Raw genomic sequence first — 24,169 nt, 5'->3', positions numbered from 1 at the left:
TACTTCTAAATAATGAACATGCATTCATAAAGGACACTTCTAAAGAGTTACATAAAAAGAATTGATTGTCAGTTATAGAAAAAACACCTGTCAAATGAGGACAAAGGTCACTTATTGTTTAACATACAGGACGTCCATCTTAATATAGAATAATGATCTTTGGTCATGGGAGATTTGTATGATGTCCTTGCACATGTTTGTTACAAACAAACTTCAAGGCTTTTAATGTTTAATTAAACTAAAGTTGTCTTAAATAATACACAAATGTCCTATATATACTTGCTTATAAACTGAGTCCAACTGCAAAATGCACAGACCCAGATGTACTGCATTAACATAATGTGCCAGCAGATCTGGGTCTATGCAGCTTGTTACGAAAAATCAATAGAACAAATGAAAAAGACGCTGATCTGCAGGTGCTTTATGCAGCTGAACTCAACCTATCACTAAGCATATATGATATGCATATTAGGGTATAAATATACTTCAATCTTAGTTTTCCATATACAGTAAAACTCTTTGCTTCTTTTTTATTCTTTAGAGAAGGGTTTCACTGCAAAGGAAACCTGCTTTGTTATCTATTAAGTGTCCTTTATAGACTGGTTTCACTGCAAAGGTCACCTGCATTGTTATCCATTAGTGTCCTTTATAGACTGGTTTCACTGCAAAGGTCACCTGCATTGTTATCCATTAGTGTCCTTTATAGACTGGTTTCACTGCAAAGGTCACCTGCATTGTTATCCATTAGTGTCCTTTATAGACTGGTTTCAATGCAAAGGTCACCTGCATTGTTATCCATTAGTGTCCTTTACAGACTGGTTACACTGCAAAGGCCACCAGCATTGTTATCCATTAGTGTCCTTTATAGACTGGTTTCATTGCAAAGGCCACCAGCATTGTTATCCATTAGTGTCCTTTATAGAATGGTTTCAATGCAAAGGTCACCTGCATTGTTATCCATTAGTGTCCTTTATAGACTGGTTTCACTGCAAAGGTCACCTGCATTGTTATCCATTAGTGTCCTTTATAGACTGGTTTCACTGCAAAGGTCACCTGCATTGTTATCCATTAGTGTCCTTTATAGACTGGTTTCAATGCAAAGGTCACCTGCATTGTTATCCATTAGTGTCCTTTACAGACTGGTTACACTGCAAAGGCCACCAGCATTGTTATCCATTAGTGTCCTTTATAGACTGGTTTCATTGCAAAGGCCACCAGCATTGTTATCCATTAGTGTCCTTTATAGAATGGTTTCAATGCAAAGGTCACCTGCATTGTTATCCTTTAGTGTCCTTTACAGACTGGACAAATGCCTATAAAGGATGATCCAGCCTCATCCATATGCTGTCATTTACCACAAGGTTTTAATTTCTTAATACTCACTCCATCTCTGACTTCTTCGCTTGCTCAGTTGAGATGTCCTCTTCTACGCTATAGTCAAGGATGGATTTTACACCAAACTGGCGGTTTCTGCTGACTAAAGGACGGATTGCAACCTGATCCTCACCAGCAACAAAGTGTCCGTAGAATGTTGCTTTCATCAACTTCTTAAAAAGTGTTTTGCCTAAAACCATCCTTGTCCATTTCAACAGCTGACATAGAAAAGTTAATCAACAGCACAGATCAACATGAAAAACTAAGATTAATTGTTACTGATAAATTACATATCTTCAATTTTTTTCTTGTCAGAACAAGTTTGTGTCTAAATTGCAGTATTACCACATTAAACCCCACTGTGGCTGGAATTATACCACAATGTAGGAAAAGTGGCAGACAAGCCCATCATGCGAAGAAGCTTTCTTATATAGAAATCCTAATTATTGCAGAATTATGACTTGGGTGTAAATTATTGAATTACAAGTCCAAAAAAGCTTAGTATCAGTTCCAGTCAAAATTACCTTCCCTGAAAATAGGTGACTGTCATCTTTGGAATCAACCTTCCTTAGTATTATATATAGCCAGAAATCATTTATGGCTTGCAAATTATAAAATTAAGCCAGTCAGATACAAGTCAATGTGCATATATATTACTGGTGATATACTAAAAACAAGAAAACACCTCTGTGTCAATTCTGCCTTATATATAGCTAAGTGAAAAAAACTAACACCCAGGTTACTCTAAAATTGTAACACCCAGGTTACTCTAAAACTTTAACACCAAGATTAATCTAAAGTGTTGACTAAGTACAGATGGACAGATTGGTGTACACACATATAGATGCCAAAGTGATCACTATTTGGAGCTTCCTCCATGGAAGCTTGACAAAAATCATTCTATGTTATCAAGATACATGGCTACATCAAAAATAACTTCTAATTTAATTGATTAAATGTTGTTTGAGCAATATACAATGCATCATTATCTGACCTCTTGATGGGCCCCTCTTTGGCTGTTGTAGGTCTCTGCCCAGACATGATGGTATTGTCAGCTAGTAAATGTTAACAAGCTAGTAATAGAGATGTTGTCATGTACAGCCAATCAGATGACTTGGTAGAAGCATTCTATTAAAGACTGTGTCATCAGTAGTGTTTACATCCAAACAGCAAATGATATACCTGTATTGATGTGTTCTTTTTTACACTTACGCTGTATTTAACTTAATATTATTTGCAGAAATTTTCTTCCTCTGCTCAATAATAGAAAGTTTTTATTCTCCATTTTTGGATTATATTTATTCAGCCAACAATGGCTTCTCATACATTAAAACAAAATCATTTGACCAGCACTCCCAGCAGAGAACATAAGCAGGACTTAACCAATGATGAAAATTTATCATAAGCAGGACTTAACCATTGATGCAAATATAACATAAGCAGGACTTAACCACTGATGCAATTTTAACATATACAGGACTTAAACACTGATGCAATTTTAACATATACAGGACTTAACCACTGATGCAATCTTAACATATGCAGGACTTAACCACTGATGCAAATTTAACATATGCAGGACTTAACCACTGATGCAAATTTAACATATGCAGGACTTAACCACTGATGCAAATTTAACATATGCAATATATGGTGCTGGTTGAAAAAATACTGTGAGTAGACGTTATAGACACTAAAATTATTTACCGGGTTGACAATCAAATTGTGGTGAAAAAGTTTGGCCAGCACACTATTTCTGAATTTTGTAAGGCCTTCTCCAAATTCAAAAACATTCTCTGTGAGTTCTGTCCGTTTAGGAGGCCTGAATTAGATGCATATGCTGACTTCATTGATGAACTGCATCGGAAATACAATGGAACTGGTTTTATGAGTATCATAATGCTTTTCTCGCAAGGATGCCCAGTATTTAATACAGTACAATATCTTTGTAGATTGGCCATCCCAGGATAAAGAGTTGTTTCTATCCATTTTCTCTGATAGAAGAACAGCACTTTGCATCTATTGCAACAGTGCCATACACTCAAATGGCTGATTCTTTGGATGATGGGCAGTGCATTTATTTTGGATATGCCCATGTACATTCTTTGGATGTGACTGTGCAGATTCTTTGGATCAAATGGATTCCTATGCCATGAGCAAGCTGAGTGAATCCTCAGAAACATTTGAATGTCAAAATTTGCTGTCTGCTAGATCCCAGCCACAAATACTTCAAGAACTTATAGAACATGTTTTCACCTTACCACATTTACCAGGAAAATCCCACTGGAATCACTGAGGGTAAATGCTCAAAGAAAAAGAGACTAGTAGTCAATCATTCAGCCCCAAATAATAATCAAGAACACTCAAGCCTTAATAGTTTGATTGTTAAACAGAAATTTTCCTTGAAATATGTCGAGGCTGATGATGTCATAAAGACAATTAGGAAGGCAGGTACAGAGGCATGGTTATGTAAATCTGACATTTGCGCTGCATTTAAACTCATCCCCATCCACCCTAGTCTGTGGCCCTATCATGGCATTAAATGGAACAATCAGTATTATTTCAATGTTATGTCTAATGTTTGGTTCTCAGTATTCACCAGAGATTTTCACCCAGCTGTCAGAGGCAATCAGTTGGATTGCAGTGAATAATTCTGGCATTGACAATCTACTCCACCTGTCAGCCTGCATATTTCAATATCACCATTTGTTAGGGAGCTCCATCACCACCTGCATATATCAATATCACCATTTGTTAGGGAGCTCCATCACCACCTGCATATTTCAATATCAACATTTGTTAGCGAGCTCCATCACCACCTGCATATTTCAATATCAACATTTGTTAGGGAGCTCCGTCACCACCTGCATATTTCAATATCAACATTTGTTAGGGAGCTCCATCACCACCTGCATATTTCAATATCAACATTTGTTAGGGAGCTCCATCACCACCTGCATATGTCAATATCACCATTTGTTAGGGAGCTCCATCACCACCTGCATATTTCAATATCAACATCTGTTAGGGAGCTCCATCACCACCTGCACATTTCAATATCAGCATTTGTTAGGGAGCTACAATGTCACCTGCATATTTCAAACAAATGCAGGAAAGATTTACAAATGTGGAGTGATTTTCTCTATCAGTGGAATGGGAATCCTCTATTTTAAGATGATGTCATCTCAGAATCTGCAGATATGGAACTTTACACAGATGCTTCAGGTTTAGTTACTTTTGGGGCTAGTTTAGAAGTCACTGGTTTGCAAATTCATGGCAAGAGGAGCTACATACAATCATGGTTCATAAACTGTCTATAGCTTACCATGAATTATAGCCAATAGTGTTAGCAGAAGTGTTGTGGGGACAGGAATGACAGCAAATGAAAATTCTCTTCCACTGTGACAATGAGGCTACAGCAACCATAATAAAAGAAAGGCATAACTAAAAGTCCTGACATTATTAATCTAATGTGTTGGCTAATTTTGACAGCTGCTACAAAAGGCTTTGTCACATATGCTGAACATATACCAGGAAAGAAAAATGATATCAATGATGCATTATGTCATTTCCCAATTGCTGATTCCAGTTGCTGGCACCTACAGCAGAGAAGCAATGCTGTGAGTGATCTCCTCCATAAAAACGACTTCTCACCTAGACCATACTGTGAATATCTTATGGGGCTACAGGCACTTATGTGCTTATTCAACAAGCTTCCAAACCTTTAGGTCTATCTTAAAAATTGTAGGATTGTGGATTCCAGGATCTAGTTTACCCCCAGTTATGAGGACACATCAATTTACTTTGTTGCTCTTGGTACATAGATGCTGCAACTGACATATCAGACTATAAAAATTTATCTAGCTATTATCTGATTCATAATTGCAACTTTGTGTAAAAAACTCCATTAACTAATATTAGTTCTTTACTTAGATTACAGAATATACTGACAGCTGTTGTCAGTCAAACATTGAAAGGCCTACATGTTAGGAGTGAGTCTGGGAAGAAGATGACAATGGATTTTCTCCCTTGTTGTTACTGAAACCAAATCATAGCTTGGGAAGCGACCATTAACAAATTTCTGGTAGGGCATGATCTATGAATCGTTCCTACCAAGGTTGACAAAAAGTAACAGCTGATCTTGAGAAGTAGTAGAATTTTCCACCTAGTTGCTACGGAAGTGACAATGTTTACAGCAAAGCCATTCAGAACATTTCTTGGAAAATGTTACCAAGTTTGATAAAAATTGGGTCAGCTGTTCTGGAGAAGATAACAATAGGTTTTCCACCTAGCTACTAAGAAAGCCACACCGTTTACTAAAGGAGCCATCCTGGACACAAATCTGGTACAAATTCTAAAATTGTTCCTACCATGTTTAATGAAAAGTCTTTCATTCATTCAGGAGAAGATGAAAATAGGTTTTCTGTATGGTTACTATGAAAGCCACATCAATGCTAGTGTAACCATACAAAACATAATTCTGGCAGTACATAAATATGAAACACCAAGTATGAGAAAACAGGCTAAGCAATTCTAGATTAGTCAAAAATGCGTTTTCTATTTGGATGCTAAATATAACACACCATTCTAGGGACGTCAACTGAATAAAAGCTGGTACAACATGTCCTAAGAAATATTCTTACAAATTTAAAAAAAACTGGCTCAGCAGTTCTGGAGAAGTTGAAAATGAGATTTCCATTTATTAGCTGTTGAAGCCATTGCTTTGGGCAGCAACCCCATAAAAAAGTTTATTGTAGTACATTTCTTTTAGCAGCAACCCCATGCAAGAGTTTATTGGAGTATACTGCTTTGGGCAACAACCCCATACAAAAGTTTATTGGAGCATTACCTAAGAAACATTCAAACCAAGTTGTTTCATTAATATTAGTTCAGTGGTTCTACAAAAGTTTTCCACCTGGATGGTATGGAAAATGCAACAAAATTTTGAATGGAGCATATCCTGAAAACCATTGTTATTATATTTGATTAAAACTGACTTTTGTTGTTCTGGAGAAGACACTAAAACTGGTTTTCCAATAGTAGCTAAAGAACATACAATATTACTAGGAAAGCCAAACAGTTTTAAAAAATCATTAGAGCATTCCTGTCAAGTTTTTATCAAATTTGGCTTAACTATTCAAAAAGATAAATTTGTTTTCCACCCAACTGCTAAGGTGGCCACATAATTTCTGGGGAAGCCATGCCAGCTATAACTTTGATAAAGTATTCTTAAGAAACATTCCTATCAGGTTTATTTACAATTGGCTCATCAAATTCTGGGGATTCAAAAAAAAAATCTTGAAAAAAATAGTTCTATGTGTTTGCTGTGGAAATCACATCATTATTAAAGCAACCACCCTGGAAACAAATATGGCACAGCATGTCCTAAAACACATTCCAACCAAATTAAATCAAAACTGGAGAAGTTGAAAGTCAGTTCTCTAAATAACTGCTATAAAAGCCATACCATAATTGTGGAAGATATCCAGAACAAATTTAGCCATATCATAATTGTGGAAGATATCCGGTACAAAATTAGCCATACCACAATTGGGGAAGATATCCAGTACAAAGTTAGCCATACCATAATTGGGGAAGATATCCAGAACAAATCTGGCCATACCATAACTGAGGTAGATATCGAGAACAAATTTGGCAAAGCATAACCTATGGAACATTCCTACCAAAATTGAAATTCATTTCCACCAAGCATCCACCAACCATGGCTTAGGTAACAAGATCCTGGAAAAATATACAGGACTATTCTGTTACTTAAGAAAGGTGACCATCCATCTACTGGATTATTTCATAGACCTCAGTCTGCTGCCAAATTACACATGTAATTCATCACATATGTATCTAGAACCAAAAACATCAAATCTGACCAACAACATGAATAATGCAAGCAATGATCAATATAAACTTTGCTCGTATTTTCTGTTCAAGCTATAACCCTAGGGCACTCTTGTGGTGAGCATCTGCGTGTGCTTTCCCTAGACTTCTCCAAAGCTTTCGACAAGGTCCCATACCAATGGTCTGGTATCCTTTATACACATCACAGCACTGGGGCTATTGAGAGAGTACAGAAATGGGACACCAGGTTTGTAACCAATAGCTTCCACCAAACAGAAGTGTCTGAGATATGTCAGAAAGTCTGACAGAAAAAAAGCTGCACACTCAATGGACCAGATGCAAAGCTGTGATGCACCAGTGGTGTCCTTCTTCATGTCACACAAGATGATACAATGTAAAGTCCATTCCAACAACAATTCCAGGCATAACATTACTCTTTTTTTTCTCCGAGTGCAGCTGGAGTATGGAACATGCTGCAGATTGACTCCCATAGGTCTTTCATCCATGGCATTGTCAATTGTCCCAAAATATAGATAATATGCTCGTTTTTAAATTTGCTATTAAACTGTACAAATTCAGCTTTTTATAATGAAAAAAATGCATAGAGTGCAACAAAAATGTTGCAACCTTCACTGCAGTGCGATTATGATCATTATAGGGGAGGAATTCAAGATAATGATAATTATAGCTGAGAAGCAGAAAGATAGATTTTGCATATGGTGTTAGGGTTTTGAAATCCATTGTTTGTGTTGCAAATGGAATCAAAACTGAATACTTAAATTATCGAAACCTCTATCACTGAGTTAAAAAATATATTAGTTTTATGGCATCATATATCGTGCTTTATACTAATATACATACACACTCCAGATTGCTTACCTGCTTGTTGTGATCAACTAGAAAATCAACTGAGCACAGCTGAAAAACAAAAAGAGCTCTGAATAGTTCTGACATTGTCTTGCTTCGATAGGCCTCTTTGTAATTTGAGAAAGTGAGATCCACCTCGGGATGCTTGCTTGGAATATTCGGTCCCAAATTCTCATCCTGGCGCAATGCAGTCACACTGCCGTTGACCAGGGTTGATTTGTGGGTCCTGGGTACACATATCGAAGTTGGAACGCTATGCCTCCAGTAATATCTTGTATTTGACAGCAGCACACGTGTATACATGTGACCCCTCAGCGCCATTACAGTCCTATATACCCTGTTTAACCCGTTTCACGTTTCACTGGTAGACAAAAGGCCTTTCCCACGGACAGTCAAGTATTCGTTTAACTTAAAAGAAAGAAGAAAAAAAATCACGATGACATGCCGAAAATAAAACAACTTGACTAGCGCTTAATGGAACAAGCAGCAGCGCAGTTTTAACTTAGTCTCTGAAATTATCACCTATTCTTTGAATTATCACTTATTCTTGCATCATTCACAGTTATCCCAGTAAGCAGCAAAACCTCTATTCACAAATATAACACAGAATCAAGACTCACAACACTCTAGTGCAAAAAACTGGTGCGGTTTCACAACAAAACGTTCAATGTAAAGCAGTGGTTCCCAACGCCCGGTGGCGAGGACGTTCTTGAGGGTCGCCAGGATTTTTTTTTAAAGGATTTTGAAAAACTTATTGAGATATTGAAACGTGATCCTGAGGCTCAAAAAAAAAAAAATTAGGATCGCGGCCAAAAAAGTCTGGGAAACACTGATGTTAAGTAATGAGGTACCTCATAAATAAGCGTCACTAAACAAATGTCAAATATATATATGTAAAATCTTAACAAAAAACATTATTACTGCCGTACACTTTTTTCCCATAATTTTTTTTAATCGATATAAATATTGTAATATAATTACCCATCTCACATTTAATTACAGTCCTTAATGTCTTTTGATGCCCCGCGTTAGCAACTTTTTGTATTTTCTGTTGAGAAAACTACATTGACTTTTTGGCTATGCTGTATTGGTCACAGCAAACTATGTACATGTATTGATTCCCCTGAACTATGAATGAATATAAGCCCAGGGTCAGTTATACTCCCAATGTTAAGTACGTTAGGTTAACTGACAACATATCTAATTTCAAACCTGATGACAAATCTAAAAAAAAAAAAATGCTGCAATTTTTAATTTCAAGGTCAAAGTGAAATGGATGAACCCATAAACAGTGTGGAATTGTATTGATCTCCAGGAAGAGCTTATTGATCCCACATGTATCTTAAAGATCCAAACGGCATATTTTCTGTGTAATTAGGTGGATGTTCAACAGACTGGACTTTTGCAGGATGGGAATGTGAATCAAGGTCAATCTCAGTATATTGGTTCTGGTTAAGAACTATACAATAACTCAAACTACTTGGTTGCTGACACAACGTATTTCCAATAAAGTGGTTTAATTGAATCTCGCAGGAAACTATCAGAAATTAGGCATAGGGGAAGGGTGTAATTACTTATATAATGACGCTGCAGTGCATTCCTTGATATAATTATTATTGATTATTGTGTAGAAAATGCGTGAGATAGTTCCACAAAACCAGTAATGAAACCAAATGTGGAAAATGTAAGAGATAGTTGTGCAAATAAAAACCTAGTGAATCGGTTGGTAAAAACGTTCTAGAAACATAGAAAACCTCATGCTGCGGCGTTTACGTTTTAACTTTGAATGTGTGTAGGTCTACTGTAGCTTCAAGTTAAACCATCTCATGAAGTTTGATTCTAGTAAATGAAATGAAGGTGTAAGCAAGCAGTCAGCTCACTCTTTCTGGTGGTATTGGCCAGTTAACGTATATCTCCAAAATAAAAGGTCCTTTTGTTCTCTCAAAGGTAACCAACGCGTAAATCTTACAAAGACAAATGAGCTTTAGAAACCACAATGTGGCTGTTTTCTTCAAAAAGCAATAGTTCTGCATCTTCGCTAGCCAAGGTTCCGACAACTCTATCTACACCATGGCAGATCGAACAGCTATATTGGTGCTTTGTCCTAGACGCAGCTATTGGATTTCATGTGTTGCCTCCCTTAGTATATAATGCCCGCTAACCAATAGCGTATTGCATTGTACATCCGCCAAAACGGTGGATGCAATTGACCTAAAAATGATACTTTGTAAGTTTAACATTGAAAGTATGACTATGTACCAGAGGGAAGCCATTACAGGTGTATTGGAGTGAGATGTATTTATGCAAACATGGACTGACACTGGAAAAGTGCTTATTTATCAGTCCATTCAAGTTGTGTGTTCCTCTTGTCTCGATCATGTAGGATCATTGTTAAAATTTGAACAACTTAATTTTGATTGAATTTGGTGGCTTGCCGCAGCATCCAATGAAATTCAAAGACCCGAATTTCAGAAATATTTGCTCGATATGCCAAGATATCGGAACCATGGCTAGCGAAGATGATGGAACTGAACAAACCACGATGTGGTTGCTTTCTTCAAAAGGCAATGGGGCCAGACAAACCACAATATGACTTTTCTTCAAAAGACAATGGTCCTGTAGAAACCACAACGTGGTTGTTTTCTTCAAATGGAAAATGTGGCTGTAGAAATCACAATTTCACTGATTTCTTAAAAATGTAATGGAGCTTTAGAAACGACAATGTCACTGTTTTCTTAAAAAGGCAATGTGGCTTTATAAATCGTAATGTCACTGTTTTATACATCCTTGTTCGCAATGACTTTTACTTTTTCCCTTGAAATTTAAAAACTTCTTATCAGAGATCTTGATAATATCAGCTTATATTACAAATTTTATCAAAATCGGATCAGAATTACAGTATTCATACCAGTAACAAACTATGCCAATTAAATGCAACACCACTTAATTAATATGCACAAATCTCGCTCATTATCATAAACCTCAGAGATCTTGAAGATATAAACCTATTTATCGATTCTGATCAAAATAGGTTCAAAAATATGGCATCCGGAATCGCTATGAATTCAGCAAATCTGATTTATAATGTTCACGAATCTCGCTCATTAACACAAATGTCAGAGAGACTGATGATAAAAGTCTATTTACCAAGACTGATTAAATCGGATCAGAATAGCTAGTCATATGCAATATCACTTCACTGTCATTCGTGGTTCCCACTCATAATCGAACTCGTCCAGAATCTTGACGATATAAGCCTTTATTCCAAGACCAATCAAAACTGGATTAGAATTGTGACCTCCATAACTGTTAGAAGGTCAATCAGTCATATGCAAGATCACCTATATAAATATACGTGGATTTCCTCGTTATTCATGCAATATCTTGATAGTTGAACCTATAATTTATGTTTAATTACGATGGGATCAGAAATGTGGCCCTCCAGAGTGGGTGCAGGCTCAATCAGTCTGATGCAAGATCACAAAGTAGTGTGCACAGATCTCGTTAATTATCGAACTCGTCAGAGATCTGTTATGATATAAACGCAAAATCGGATCAGAAATACTGCTTAGTGGGTGTTAACAAGCAATGGTTGACAGACAGTTGAAGGATGTCTGACACGGACACATATCATAAGCCAACAGAAGCTGTTGGTGAAGAGAGGCTCACGAGATACCCCTCTTCAATGCCACAAATCAATTATTTTAACAACTAATTAATAAATGCTACAAATGTGTCAAGCTGACTCAGTTTTGATGCGCGACACATCTTCATCCCAAGAATCGCAAGCAATTCAGCTATGGTGGCAAAGGATTAAAACGTATTTGAAAGTCCGGACATGATTTTTTTAAAGCACTGTTAATTAAATTCTGGAAAGTAGGTTGCAAACACAGTTTTTGGAGTGTGTGCGAAACACAAGTTTGTTGCTCGTTATTCATTCAATGATTTGAACCTTTGTTTCAAGTTTTATCAAAATGGGATCAGACATAATGGTCGTCCAGAGTGAAAGCATGCTCAGACAATCACAGCCAAACTGAAAATCTAGTTTAAAAATAATTAATTTTGCAATTTCGAACCGTGAAATCTTCAAATAAAACTTCTAACGAAATCCGAGTAATTAAATATTCTTTTTAATTGTTTATATTTTTACAGGTATGACAGTATTATTCGATCAAAAATAAATAATTAAAAGTTATGTTCCACGTTTGAAGACTACGTCGCAGACAGATCTTTCTTGACATGCGTAATCCTCATTATTATTATTATTATTATTATTATTATTATTGATATTAATGCTATAATATTTCCTTCACCTCATTGCGTACTAAAATGACATTTCACAAGCATAGTTAATCTAACAATGTAAAGTGGGTTGATGAGATCAAAGGTTAATGATGTGATTTACCATCATTTAGTGGTCTTGCAGTTTATTATATAGATCAACTTTATTTGTTGCTTCATATATCGCAGCTACAACAAAACTGGGCATCATCAATTGTTCAGTGTTGTAATTTTGATTTTGTTGAGACCATTTTATCCCATCCTCTTTGAATTCGGAATAAAGCGGGGGGAGGGGGGGTCGACATACAGACCAAGACCAGCTTCGTTTTTAAATAATAGTCCCTCGAACGCATTTTCAACATGTTCACTGTAACAGCCATATATGAAGTAAGACTAGCACCATTTGCATTCAGAACCAACTAAATAACACAATTAGTCTTGTGATGAAAATCTCATGTCGATATTACTTTCCATTTAGGAGGAGTACCCATAATGAAATTACCAAACACTGAAGGCGATGACGTGTCTGTTATAACTCATAGTGTGTTAATGTTGGCCAAATAACAGATAGGTACCATTTTCATTATTACTAACTAGACATCATAAGAAGTGTTTTAGTGAAAGCCCCATGTTGATATTACCATCCGTTCTGGTGGAAGACAAACGAGATTTTTAAGATGGATATTATGGTGGTCATATTGTCCATCAGATAGGCACTACTGTCATTTAGGACCAACTAATATTAAGAGAGAAGACTTCTAGTTAACAAAAGCAAAACATGCCTGGTCGAGATGCGATAAAAGATTTTCATGATGGCTGTCCTTGTGGACATATTGGACGTTAAATCGGCACCATTCTCATCAGGAACAGCTAGACAGTATAAGAAGTCTTTCAATGAAAACCTCGTGTTTATATAGTGTTACGAGTCTATGCTCTTAAAATAAGTAACAGAAAAGAGTGAAAGACAACAAGCTTTGTAAAATTTAACAAACAATTTATTTTCCCTTGAATACAAACAAATGAAAATGAGAAGAACAAAAAAGAACTTACAGTACTGCGAATCAAATCCCAAAATATACCAAGATTTACAGACACAAGTTCTAATAATCTAAAGTCCTGAATAAAACTCAGTACAAGTCCAGAATAAATCCAAAAACTGAAGGCGATGACGTGTCAGTTAAAACTCATAGTGTGTTGATGTGCCAACAGTCTTTTGTCGAATCATAGAAATATAATTCCAAATTTGAAAACACTATAAATTCCACTGAATGTCTCTCTCCAAGAATTCTATCCGAGCACATTTGTATTCCCAGAGAAAATCACTTGAATTAAATAGTTGGAAGAAATAAAATTCATTCCAAATGTGCACAACATAATAAAACTTTAAAGTGTTAGATGTTAAAGCACGAATGATAAACTCCTCTCAGTTACAATATATATAGTTCGCAACTTGACCTCAGATCACAATTAGCATTTTCAATATAATAAAAAAACATTAACTAATGTAAAAAAAACAACTTATATAATGATCCTGTTGTTTACGAAACAATAACCTGGATTACGTACACTAAGGAAATTCAACACAAAAAAAAAATAGACCCAAATATTAAAGAACATATTTACTTCTTCTATTAATAATAATACTGATTTTAAACCCATACATACAGAGAATAATTTAGCTATGTATTAGTTGTTTAGAATGAATTTTTAAAAAAATCAATTTGGGTCAAGCAGAAATGAACTCAATTTTGGACAAGGTCAAGTCAAACACACAATGTTGCATTACAATAGCATATGATCAAATAAAGTAAACTAAAACTAACTAACAAACAAAGCAAATTAAATATTCCTAACAATGGTCATTCATTTCAGAGGGGTGTTGATAATATTTGCGAGATGTCTGCTGTGGTGGCCAAACTGCATCTCTAAGCAGCAGCACCATTTAATTTAGAATCTTCTAGACCTTTCGATGTGTGTGTGTGTGTGTGTGTGTGTGTACAAAGTTTCATGACAATCCTCCAGTTAGCTTTGAGAGAGTAGCGATAACAAATTTGTACTGACGGACGGACGGACAGACTCATAAGCTCTTATGATCCAAGTTTTCATTAATGTTGATACGGTTTTACTCATTTTGAAAAAGTAACTGCTTATTATACACGTATTATACACGTATCATTAGTCATGAATTTATGACGTTTTTCATTAATATTGATACGGTTTTACTCATTTTAAAGGGTTACTGCTTATTATACACGTATCATTAGTCATGAATTTATGACGTTTTTCATTAATATTGATACGGTTTTACTCATTTTGAAAAGGTAACTGCTTATCATTATTCATGAATTTACGACTTTTTTCATTAATATTGATACGGTTTTACTCATTTTTAAAGGGTTACTGCTTATTATACACGTATCATTAGTCATGAATTTATGACGTTTTTCATTAATATTGATACGGTTTTACTCATTTTGAAAAGGTAACTGCTTATCATTATTCATGAATTTACGACTTTTTTTATTAATATTTATACGGTTTTACTCATTTTGAAAAGGTAACTGCTTATCATTATTCATGAATTTATGACTTTTTTCATTAATATTGATACGGTTTTACTCATTTTTAAAGGGTTACTGCTTATTATACACATATCAATAGTCATGAATTTATGGACGTGTCTTAATGTTGTTGTTGTTGTTGCTGTTGTTGTAGGTTTTAACGCCATTTTTCAGCACACGATAGGCTATACATGGCGGCCACTATTAATGGTGGAGGAAGAACCCGGGAAAACCCCGGAAAGAACCACCGACCCTCGAGAAGCTACTGGCAAGCTTTCTCACATATCCACATTGGCCGAATCCGAGACTCGAACCTACGCAGACAGATGTGAGATAACGGAGAGCGCTTTAGACCACTCGGCCACTCGGGGCCCCGACGCGTCTTAATGAGGCCTGCATTTAATTTTCAGTATGCTAACTATTATTATTTCATTCCAGCGATACTGTATCTCGGGATATTTCGGGCACAAAATTTCATGATTATGAGGTTTGTCATAGTATATTTAAAGATCCAAGGATTGTAATTATTTGCATCCAATTCCTTACAAGCTTTGATAGTGAGCCAACACTCTTATTTATACAGTATTAAACAAGGCCATGACAGTTGAATTTTAAGGTTCCTCTTCAAACTTGGGGTCTGTAATTTAAACCGACAAATTACAATATCCGCCCGTGACTGTCAAATGACCTATCAATTAGTTGTGCCTTGTGAAATTTATTAGAGGCATATCGATTACTCTTGCTGGTCTTGTATTGATGTACAATATAGTTGTTGTTGTTGTTGTTGTTATAGGGTTTAACGCCATCTTCAGCACAAGATAGGCTATACATGGCGGCCAGTATAATTGGTGGAGGAAGAACCCTGGAAAACCCCGGGAAGAACCACCGACCCACGAGAAACTACTGGCAGGTTTTCTCTCGTACCAACGCTAGCTGAGCCTGAGACTCGAACTCACGCAGACATAGGTGAGATGGCAGTGATCCGTAACGGTGAGCGCTTTAGACCACTCGACCACTCGGGGCCCCCGATGTACAAGATAGATTTCTGAGCAATTTAGGGTGGATATAAAGTGCGAATAGTACTTGCCCTCTGCGGAAAGGATTGAGGATGTTTTCAGTGACAATTTCAATCAATACTTTTATTTCGCAATTAAAATTAATTTGTGTAGTAACTCATTTCACATAGCATTTTTAATATATCTTTTTTAACATAAAGTGTTAAAATTGGGCCCTTTTCGCTAAACGGGTCCATTTCGCGAAAATGGCTGTGAAACGAACGCAGTATCTTTTTACTACCCAGCATCAATCAATATGAAATTATTATGTCTCTCGTAATATAAGTGTCAAAAATGGTTCCTTCTCGCTAAATGGGTTCTTTTCACGATCAGGACTTACCGTCTGCAAAATGGACACAGTACGTATTTACTAACAGTTTTGATCCATATTTCTATTTCACGAAAGAAATTAATTTTGTATTAACTCATTTTATATAGCATTTAATATTTCCTTTCAAGATAAAATGTAAACAATTGGTTCGTCTGCGAAAAGGACCCAGTACGTTTTTACCACAGGAATCTGACGTTTTATCATTAAAGTACGGCGAAATGTTCATTTATATTACCGATAAGGTGATTTCATGTTGTCAGAGATTTCGCCGTACTTTATTAATAAAACGTCAGACTCTTGTGGTTTTTACTAACAGTTTCAATCAATATTTATATTTACGAATGAAATTAATTTGTGTATTTACATAATCAGTATTGTATACAGATTTATTTCTTTTAATCCAATATTACAATAACCTCAAAAATTGGATATCACGAAACAGACATGAACTCTGTTGTTTGCAGATTTTCCTGGTAACATTATAAGTTATTTTGATATTCCACTATGTCGGACAATTCTGCGCGTCGGATAATTCTGCGCAACGATACGTCATTTCTGTAAACATTGGATCACATGTTATTTTGGGTTAAACAACTCCATTTTGTATCAAGAAAGAACGATCGCAATTTAATTAAGAAAAGAGATATTCATAAAGTGTACAAAAATATCAGGCATTTCGACTCGAAATGCATATGAAAATGTGATTTCTAAATGTCAACATGAAGACCCACTCCATGACCTTCTAGAACCGGTAACCCAGAAAATCCGATTTACTAAGTATCTTTTAGAATCATACAAATAAATACATTATATAAATGATGGAAATGTATATCTTAAAACAATACTGCATTTTAATCCAAGTTTCCATTTTTGCAAGAATTTGTCATACACGTACAAAATCGTCTGCTACTCAACGTGTGAACTTGCCGCTACAATATAAATTCTCTTGACATTCACCGGCGTATAGTCTGTTTCTAAATTATTTAGTAATTTTTCCCCATCAACAAGACGTTGTAAAAACATTACATCTTATTCATTGTTGTTTCTCTTCCACATAATAGATTTGCTTCTTTTACAAAACGTTGAACTTTACAACTTTTATTTACAACATCGGTTTTGTTTGCTTAATATATATTGCCATTTATTTGAATTATTACGATGAATTTTGCAAAACTAGCTATAAACCTGACCTAATTACTCTTCTGAAATGCTGACAGAAACAGGTCCAAAGTAATGCATTTCTTTTTTTTTAACCCGATTAACAAATATTACATCTTTTCAACGCTGTGGGCAGAAGAGGCTGACATATCGCGAGTCAGGAAAACACGGGGGTGGTATCCCCTGCGTCCAAAATTAATATTATTTTGAGCAAAATATGCTGGTGACAATTGCCTCTTTTTAAATGGTAAACATTGCTGTATCTTACTTTCGTCAATTGGTCGAATTCGGTATGCGTTTTGCTTCAGTATTGGAGACGGAAACCTTAAGTGCGCAGAAATGCGCGACTGCATTGTACTGAAAAAGAAGATTCATTAGTCAAACCAAACAATCGGGGGGGGGGGATACATTTGTCGCAAAATAAATGGACTTTAAAGACAAATTTAAAGTTGTTTTGGTAATTTTTCACATGAATTGTCACCTCTCTATAAATAGTCATACCTGTCATACTGAAAAGTCATGCATTTGATTGGAAAGAAATTGCATTTATTTTGTATAAAGTACCTCGTACACAGATTATTTTGATAATACCTTATTGTTAATGATATATCAACAGTATTAATTCTCAAAACAAAAGATCTACAATAAAATGAAGTTACACCCATTCTCCTAAATTTGATTAAAGGGAAAAATTGCATACCAAATGTAAATAGTTTAATTTCTTTACCGTGACAAAAATATTAGAGACACTTTGGAAATGAGGAAAAGGTAAACTCTTCATAAAGATAAAGGTGAATATTTGTCATATATTTATTTCTTTAAAAAAAATTTCAGAGAGTACAATGGCGATCGTTGTTACTATAGCAACTACGTAGTGAGACTTTAAAATAGGTTTGTATATTGTAGTGGTTTTGTTATACTGTTTAATGGATTTGTATATTTGTTTTATTCTGCCTTACCAGCAATTTTGTTTGTCATCCCATGTTTTATTTCATTTCTTATTTGGTTAGACAAGAGGCTTTACGCTTGAAGAAAAAAATGTGATATCATTTCCGGCGTTTGGACGTCAGTATGCTCATGAATTACTGATGAAGGAATGTCACGATACTGACGCTCGATCTCGAGATGGGTACAAAGCGTAATAGCCGCGTTAAACAACAAAGTCACGTGTCGAATTTCTATGAATCCAATCGATACAATCGCGAAAAAAAACCGCATATAGGCTAAGCAACCACAGGTCTCACAGAAACTAGTGCTGGGTAGCAATGTAACAGTCGGTTATTTATATGAGCCTGGTGAACCTGATGGCTGTAAAAAAGCAAATAGTCCTATCTGGAGTGCAACCACACATAACATTTCGAGTGTGGTATGATCTACGGGTAAGCCTGCAATCTACAAACTAGATTCGGCGGTAAATAAATGTGGATTTGTCCGTGAACAATTATTGGTAATTCCTGAAGAAAGAAAAAACACAATTACGCCAGCATGGTTATTGCGTTAATTTATCGTCGCCGGGAGGCTAGCTCCTTGACGTCAGTTACATTCAAGACATGCCAGCGTGACATTTTCGAGAGTATCACCCCGACTACTATCAATTCGGTCTGCGGTAAATTGTCGCGAGTCATTAGGAAAATATTGCCATAACATTATTATGTTACACTGAGACAGTGGGGTTTTTTTTTTTTTTTTTTTTTTTTTTGGGTCTCAGCGTCATGATGAATTCAAAGTCAAAATCAAATTCGCATTTTTGTCATCTTGCTGATAACCAGCTAATTGCTTTCTTTACCGTGCCAGGGACTTTAGTCTCCGGCTTAGGTTGATTACGGTCGCAGGACAGCTTGCTGAACGTGTAGTCTATCCTGCACAGCTGAGGCATTCTTGTAACTTTTGATACTGCTAAATATACTCAATTTGACCATTCAACGTAATCATCAACAATTCACATACGGGTGTCTGAGGTATTTAATCCCGGCGATTAATGAATTGTTATTGCATATCCTAGAGTCCAGCATGATGGTTGCGCAGTGTCATGGAATGACCCGAGAGCCGCTTTAAAGACGTATATGGGAACATGAATGATCTCATTAAGAACAAGTTTGCGCTGAGAACTGGAACCTAGAATCGCCACGAGAATATTCAGTAAGTTATTTGCTATATTTTGCAGAATATTACAAGATTGGTTTTTTTTTAATTATGTGTAGTACGTATACTTAATTAATAGGATCGTTTAGTACGTAGAATTACCTTTGTAGTGTTGAATTTACATGCGTATTTGAGAAATGAGCTCGATTATTATGTAGAGAATTATGTAGATTGTTAGATTGTGGTCAGAATTAATTTTGTAATTCGCTATTAAATTACTTCATAGTAAACTAGTGCATATATTCATGTGATATATTAGATTTTACACATGCTTGAACTGTGAATTTGGAAAATGGTTAAAGTGTGTAAGATTAGTTAATATGGATGTATGGATATATCAGAGCATGGATATTTGAATATTTGTGTACTTTGTATGAGTTGTAATGTAAAGAAATGCGTCTGATTGTTTTGATATTGTTTAGCAGAATGGGATTAGGAATATGTACTGATGTGACGCAATTTACTGATGTATGAGAAGTAATTGTTACCGTGCTTTTATTACGACGTCGTTTTATCAAACAAGAATATATGAGTATTTCGATGTGAATGAATACGTGACCGAAGAAATTTAATAGCCGTTATCTGACGATAGGATGAGTGTATTGTGAGATGAGAGGGCTTAGGAAATTATTGTACCGCCCTTGTGTTTTCAAAGGAAGCTTTTTGGGGGACAGAACTTCCGGTTCAATTAAGTCCCGTGTCTCTAAGAAGGAGACGGAAGTAAGACTAGCAGAGCAGTCGGAATCGACAAGTCTAGTCAGTATACAGTCGAAGAGAAGGAGGAAAAGAAGTCGAGAAGGAGAAAGTGAAAAAGAAGTATAGAGAAGCTGAGGAGGAGAAGGATTTTGGAGAAAGTCGGAAGGAAGGGAGGAAGAGGAGAAGGAATTGGAGGAATAGGAGAGAAGAATACACAGATGAGTAGAATACAAGGACAGGTGGAAATCTATCTCACACTACAAATCAAATGATGCAATATGCTTTCAAAGGGTCGAGCGGAAGGAGAGTACTTGGGAAATTTTAATCATTTTATTATTGAATTGTCATTAAATTGTTATTAGTTAAATTTCACTTTTTTGTATATTCAATCATTTAACCGTCGGCATTGCTGACTGGGGGCTCAGAGCTTTACATCTATCTTTCACTAATTTAACTTCCAACCAAAATCGAGCCTGGGTGGGACTTCTATAATAATTTAATTAAATATTGCAAGCACCCCATCCCACACCTACCACAGTGACGGCATAACAAACCCTGCCACGCCAAAAAGATAAATAATTTATGTCGTGAAAAAGGATTATTGGCCGATGGAGCTGGGCAAAATGAAAAACAATAGATAAGATCGTAAAACAATTATTCAGTAATCCATCTGCGACATCCGTATCGTGAGTATACTTGAATGCGACCCACGTCATCTGCTCGTGCAGAGATTCTGGACGATAAAGTCTTCCACACGGTAGCACATATCGATCACATGAGGATCTATCGGTTCCCGATTCCGTGTCACTATGAAATAACCAATCCGACAATGGATCGTTCCAACTAATTTCAAAATGTTCTAAAAAAATATCGCCACTATAGAATCTGGTGGTTTATTTAGGCGGAAATTTTATAATGATTGTAGTCCATGCATGAGCATTATGCTCAACTATTATTGTTGGGGAGCCCTTTGATCTATAGCTACCGGAATCATACAAACGCTCGCCAGTTACTGTTTGTACCGTTATTGGGAATTTTATTTTTTCTAGATCCGCGACATCTTCGATTTTGGCTCCATTCTCTTTAATGGGGATTCATGTATTTGTTCGCGCCACAATTTTGTCATTCCCCCTACACCGCCCTCCGTTTTGCGTTCTCAAAATATTTTTTGACTCTCTGAGCTACGCAGTCGAAGATACCGGTCCTCATTGGTGCAAGAGCATTGTTTTTAACTAGGATGATCAATTTGACAACCATAACAATGTTCTCTGGTCAGAAGCGTCATTCTATTATATTAGTGTTCTTCATGGCCTGTCCATCGTGACATCACTACTGATTCTTTCTCTTCTCCACTTTGAGGCAGTGTCTACGAGTGCTATAGTTTATGATCTAAATGGAAATCATCACCCTCGCTGATGTTCATGGTTTGTGTTCCATATTTTTAACAGTCTAGAATCGCTGTTTAGACTGTTGATTTCAAAGGCATTAGCAAATTATGCAGACAAGATCGCCGTTCAATGTGTTCTGGAGGGTGACTGCACAATGAAATTCCACACGGAGTTGTCCTGATCTTGAAGGGTAGACATATCCATCGTGTCTGCATTGGTCTGGAGTGAAACAGAAACCTTACAAACAATGTCCTCATGCATAGTCAGTGCACAAAATTACATCAGTAGTGTTCGTCCCCAAATGTCCGGTGGCACCATAGTCATGTAATTATTCCGGGCAAAGTAAGGTTCAAAAAGGTCTGGTGCACAACGTCTGGCCGTCTAGGATGACTTCTATCTTAGACAAGTTAACGTGTTTAAATTGGAAAGGGTTCTCATCAATTGTTTCGTTGAAGGCAGTATTGATGGCAATGCTAATAAACAAACATTTATGTGATGGTGAAGGTTTTGACATCCACTCAACGTGTCAAACACATCGTTGAAGTTCTGATCAGAGCTTGACTGATGTCGTTTCCATGTGGGTAAGATTTCCACACGTCGTACGTAGAGTCCGACTTCTTCGATGTTGATTCTGTTAACATGAGCCATCAAATACAACCACGTGTCCAAGTGTAAACATATATCATTTCTAAACTAAGTACTTGTTTGATTCTCTTTTGTCGGTCGTTAATCCTTTTATGGTCAGTATCATCATCATCATCATCATCAAACAAACCTGAACAAAGAATTATTTCCCAAAAAGATACTTGAAAATAGATGATATGGTCTCGAAGATACGTCCAGAACTAAAATAATGTCCATCAGGAATTCTCCTATGATGGATATTCAATCGAGAATTGGCTGGCGCTGAATTTTTGTTTCGTAAAATCCGGGAATATTTTTATCAAAGTGTTTTTGTACGTGTTTGTTGAGTATTTTTACGAATAAAAATCCGCAGCACTATTCAGATCTTGAGTTGGATGAATGATTTCTATCAAAGCCACTTCCCAATTAGTTTCGTGTTCCAACTGTACGATTTGAGGTCAGTTTTTCATGAAAGAACGTGTCATTGGGAAACAAATCCAGAGGACTGTCACTAGGTAATGCCAAATAAAACTTTTTATTCATAGTTCGATCGTTATTATCTCAGAGGAGTCAAACCAATGTTAGTCCGATAAAACAATCCCTCAAATCTGTGTTGATACTGACGGACGATATATGGGTGTGATTTCACCAGTCAATTTAAATGTGCAACTTTGCTGCATGCAAATCTATCCAGAACACACCTACGTACGTTCAGACACTTGCTGGTATACCGTAATAGCCATATCTAGCGTAAAATTCAAAATGGCTACAGGGCAGTTGGTTGTGTTACTCAACGTGGATTTGATCCGGAAATATTATGTCCATATCGCCAAACGAACCCTGCAGCCGACGGTAGCTCAACAGCGGCAAGTAATACCGGTAAGTGTATAAAATGTACACCGATGTGTGCAGACAAAATTTTTAATGAATAGGCGATATCATTCCCTAAACCGCCAGTCAATATCCATACAGGTGTGGGGCTTATTCATCAGCCTAGGTTATCTCTACGTCGAGTCGCTCAATGTCTAAGAATGACTTTCAAAAAGGCTGATGTGGCTGCAAGAGCTGTTACCGGCCTTGGCGTGGCTACTGAGTATATTTCAATGAGGAACTGGGATGAAGATAGTACAACTGCTCAGCTAAATATTCCATAGTAGTTAATCTCTTTTTTGCAAATTCAAGTTTCCAACTGCAGCCCAAATGACATGTTACACCCCAACAGACGATATGATTATATACGCACCACACCCAGACCTTCTGTAGTCCTTGGAAAGATGAACGCTGAAAAGAGGGTGTAGTGTTTAACGTCATGTTCGTGGCTTCTACTTCTTTTTATAGTCAAGGAATTGTAAATCTACAATCCAAGAATCGTAGCTGGGTGGATATCTTTTATAACTACTAGACTTCTCGGATACAATGTTTTCCCCACTTTACGTTATCTATGAGCAAGAATGCTTTCAATATTGTACACGTCGTCGTCTCTCTTGGTTACTCATTGTAACACTGGCATGTAAAACGTTTCTTTCAACACTTCTCCGTTCATACCTTCCATGCACCCGTCCTGTGACACATCACAATTTGTGTAGTCCACTCAAGTCTGTAACCTATTCTCAAAACTGCGAGGAGTGGGGGGGGGGGTACGATGCGAACTCAATATCCTACGTTTATCATTGCTCTCTTTTATCTTATCTCTTACGTTCCAAACAATCGATCAAATACGACCACTTCGTTTTGAGGTGTCACTTCTGATGCACATCTGAATCTACGACGGTAATATTAATTATTAGTTTTCACCAAAAGTGTTGATGTTTTAATGATGTGTGCATATCCAAATAAGTA

At 36.4% G+C, this 24,169-nt stretch overlaps 1 protein-coding gene across 1 annotated transcript in view; it reads right to left on the bottom strand.

The window, feature by feature from the left end:
- LOC149775803 (proline dehydrogenase 1, mitochondrial-like) overlaps positions 1-24,169 on the bottom strand; it is a 156,862-nt gene that overhangs the window by 110,306 nt on the left and 22,387 nt on the right. The window contains exons 2-3 of the mRNA XM_089943239.1: positions 8,107-8,502; positions 1,384-1,592 (exon numbers count right to left, since the gene is read on the bottom strand). Coding sequence (XP_089799365.1) covers positions 1,384-1,592; positions 8,107-8,415 — 518 coding nt within the window. The 5' untranslated portion in view covers positions 8,416-8,502. The remainder of the gene's footprint in view (positions 1-1,383; positions 1,593-8,106; positions 8,503-24,169) is intronic.

The sequence above is a fragment of the Sinohyriopsis cumingii genome, chromosome 19, assembly GCF_028554795.1.
Source record: "Sinohyriopsis cumingii isolate HCF-2022 chromosome 19, ASM2855479v2, whole genome shotgun sequence".
NCBI lineage: Eukaryota > Metazoa > Mollusca > Bivalvia > Unionida > Unionidae > Sinohyriopsis > Sinohyriopsis cumingii.
This window is presented reverse-complemented; position numbering and strand designations above follow the sequence as displayed.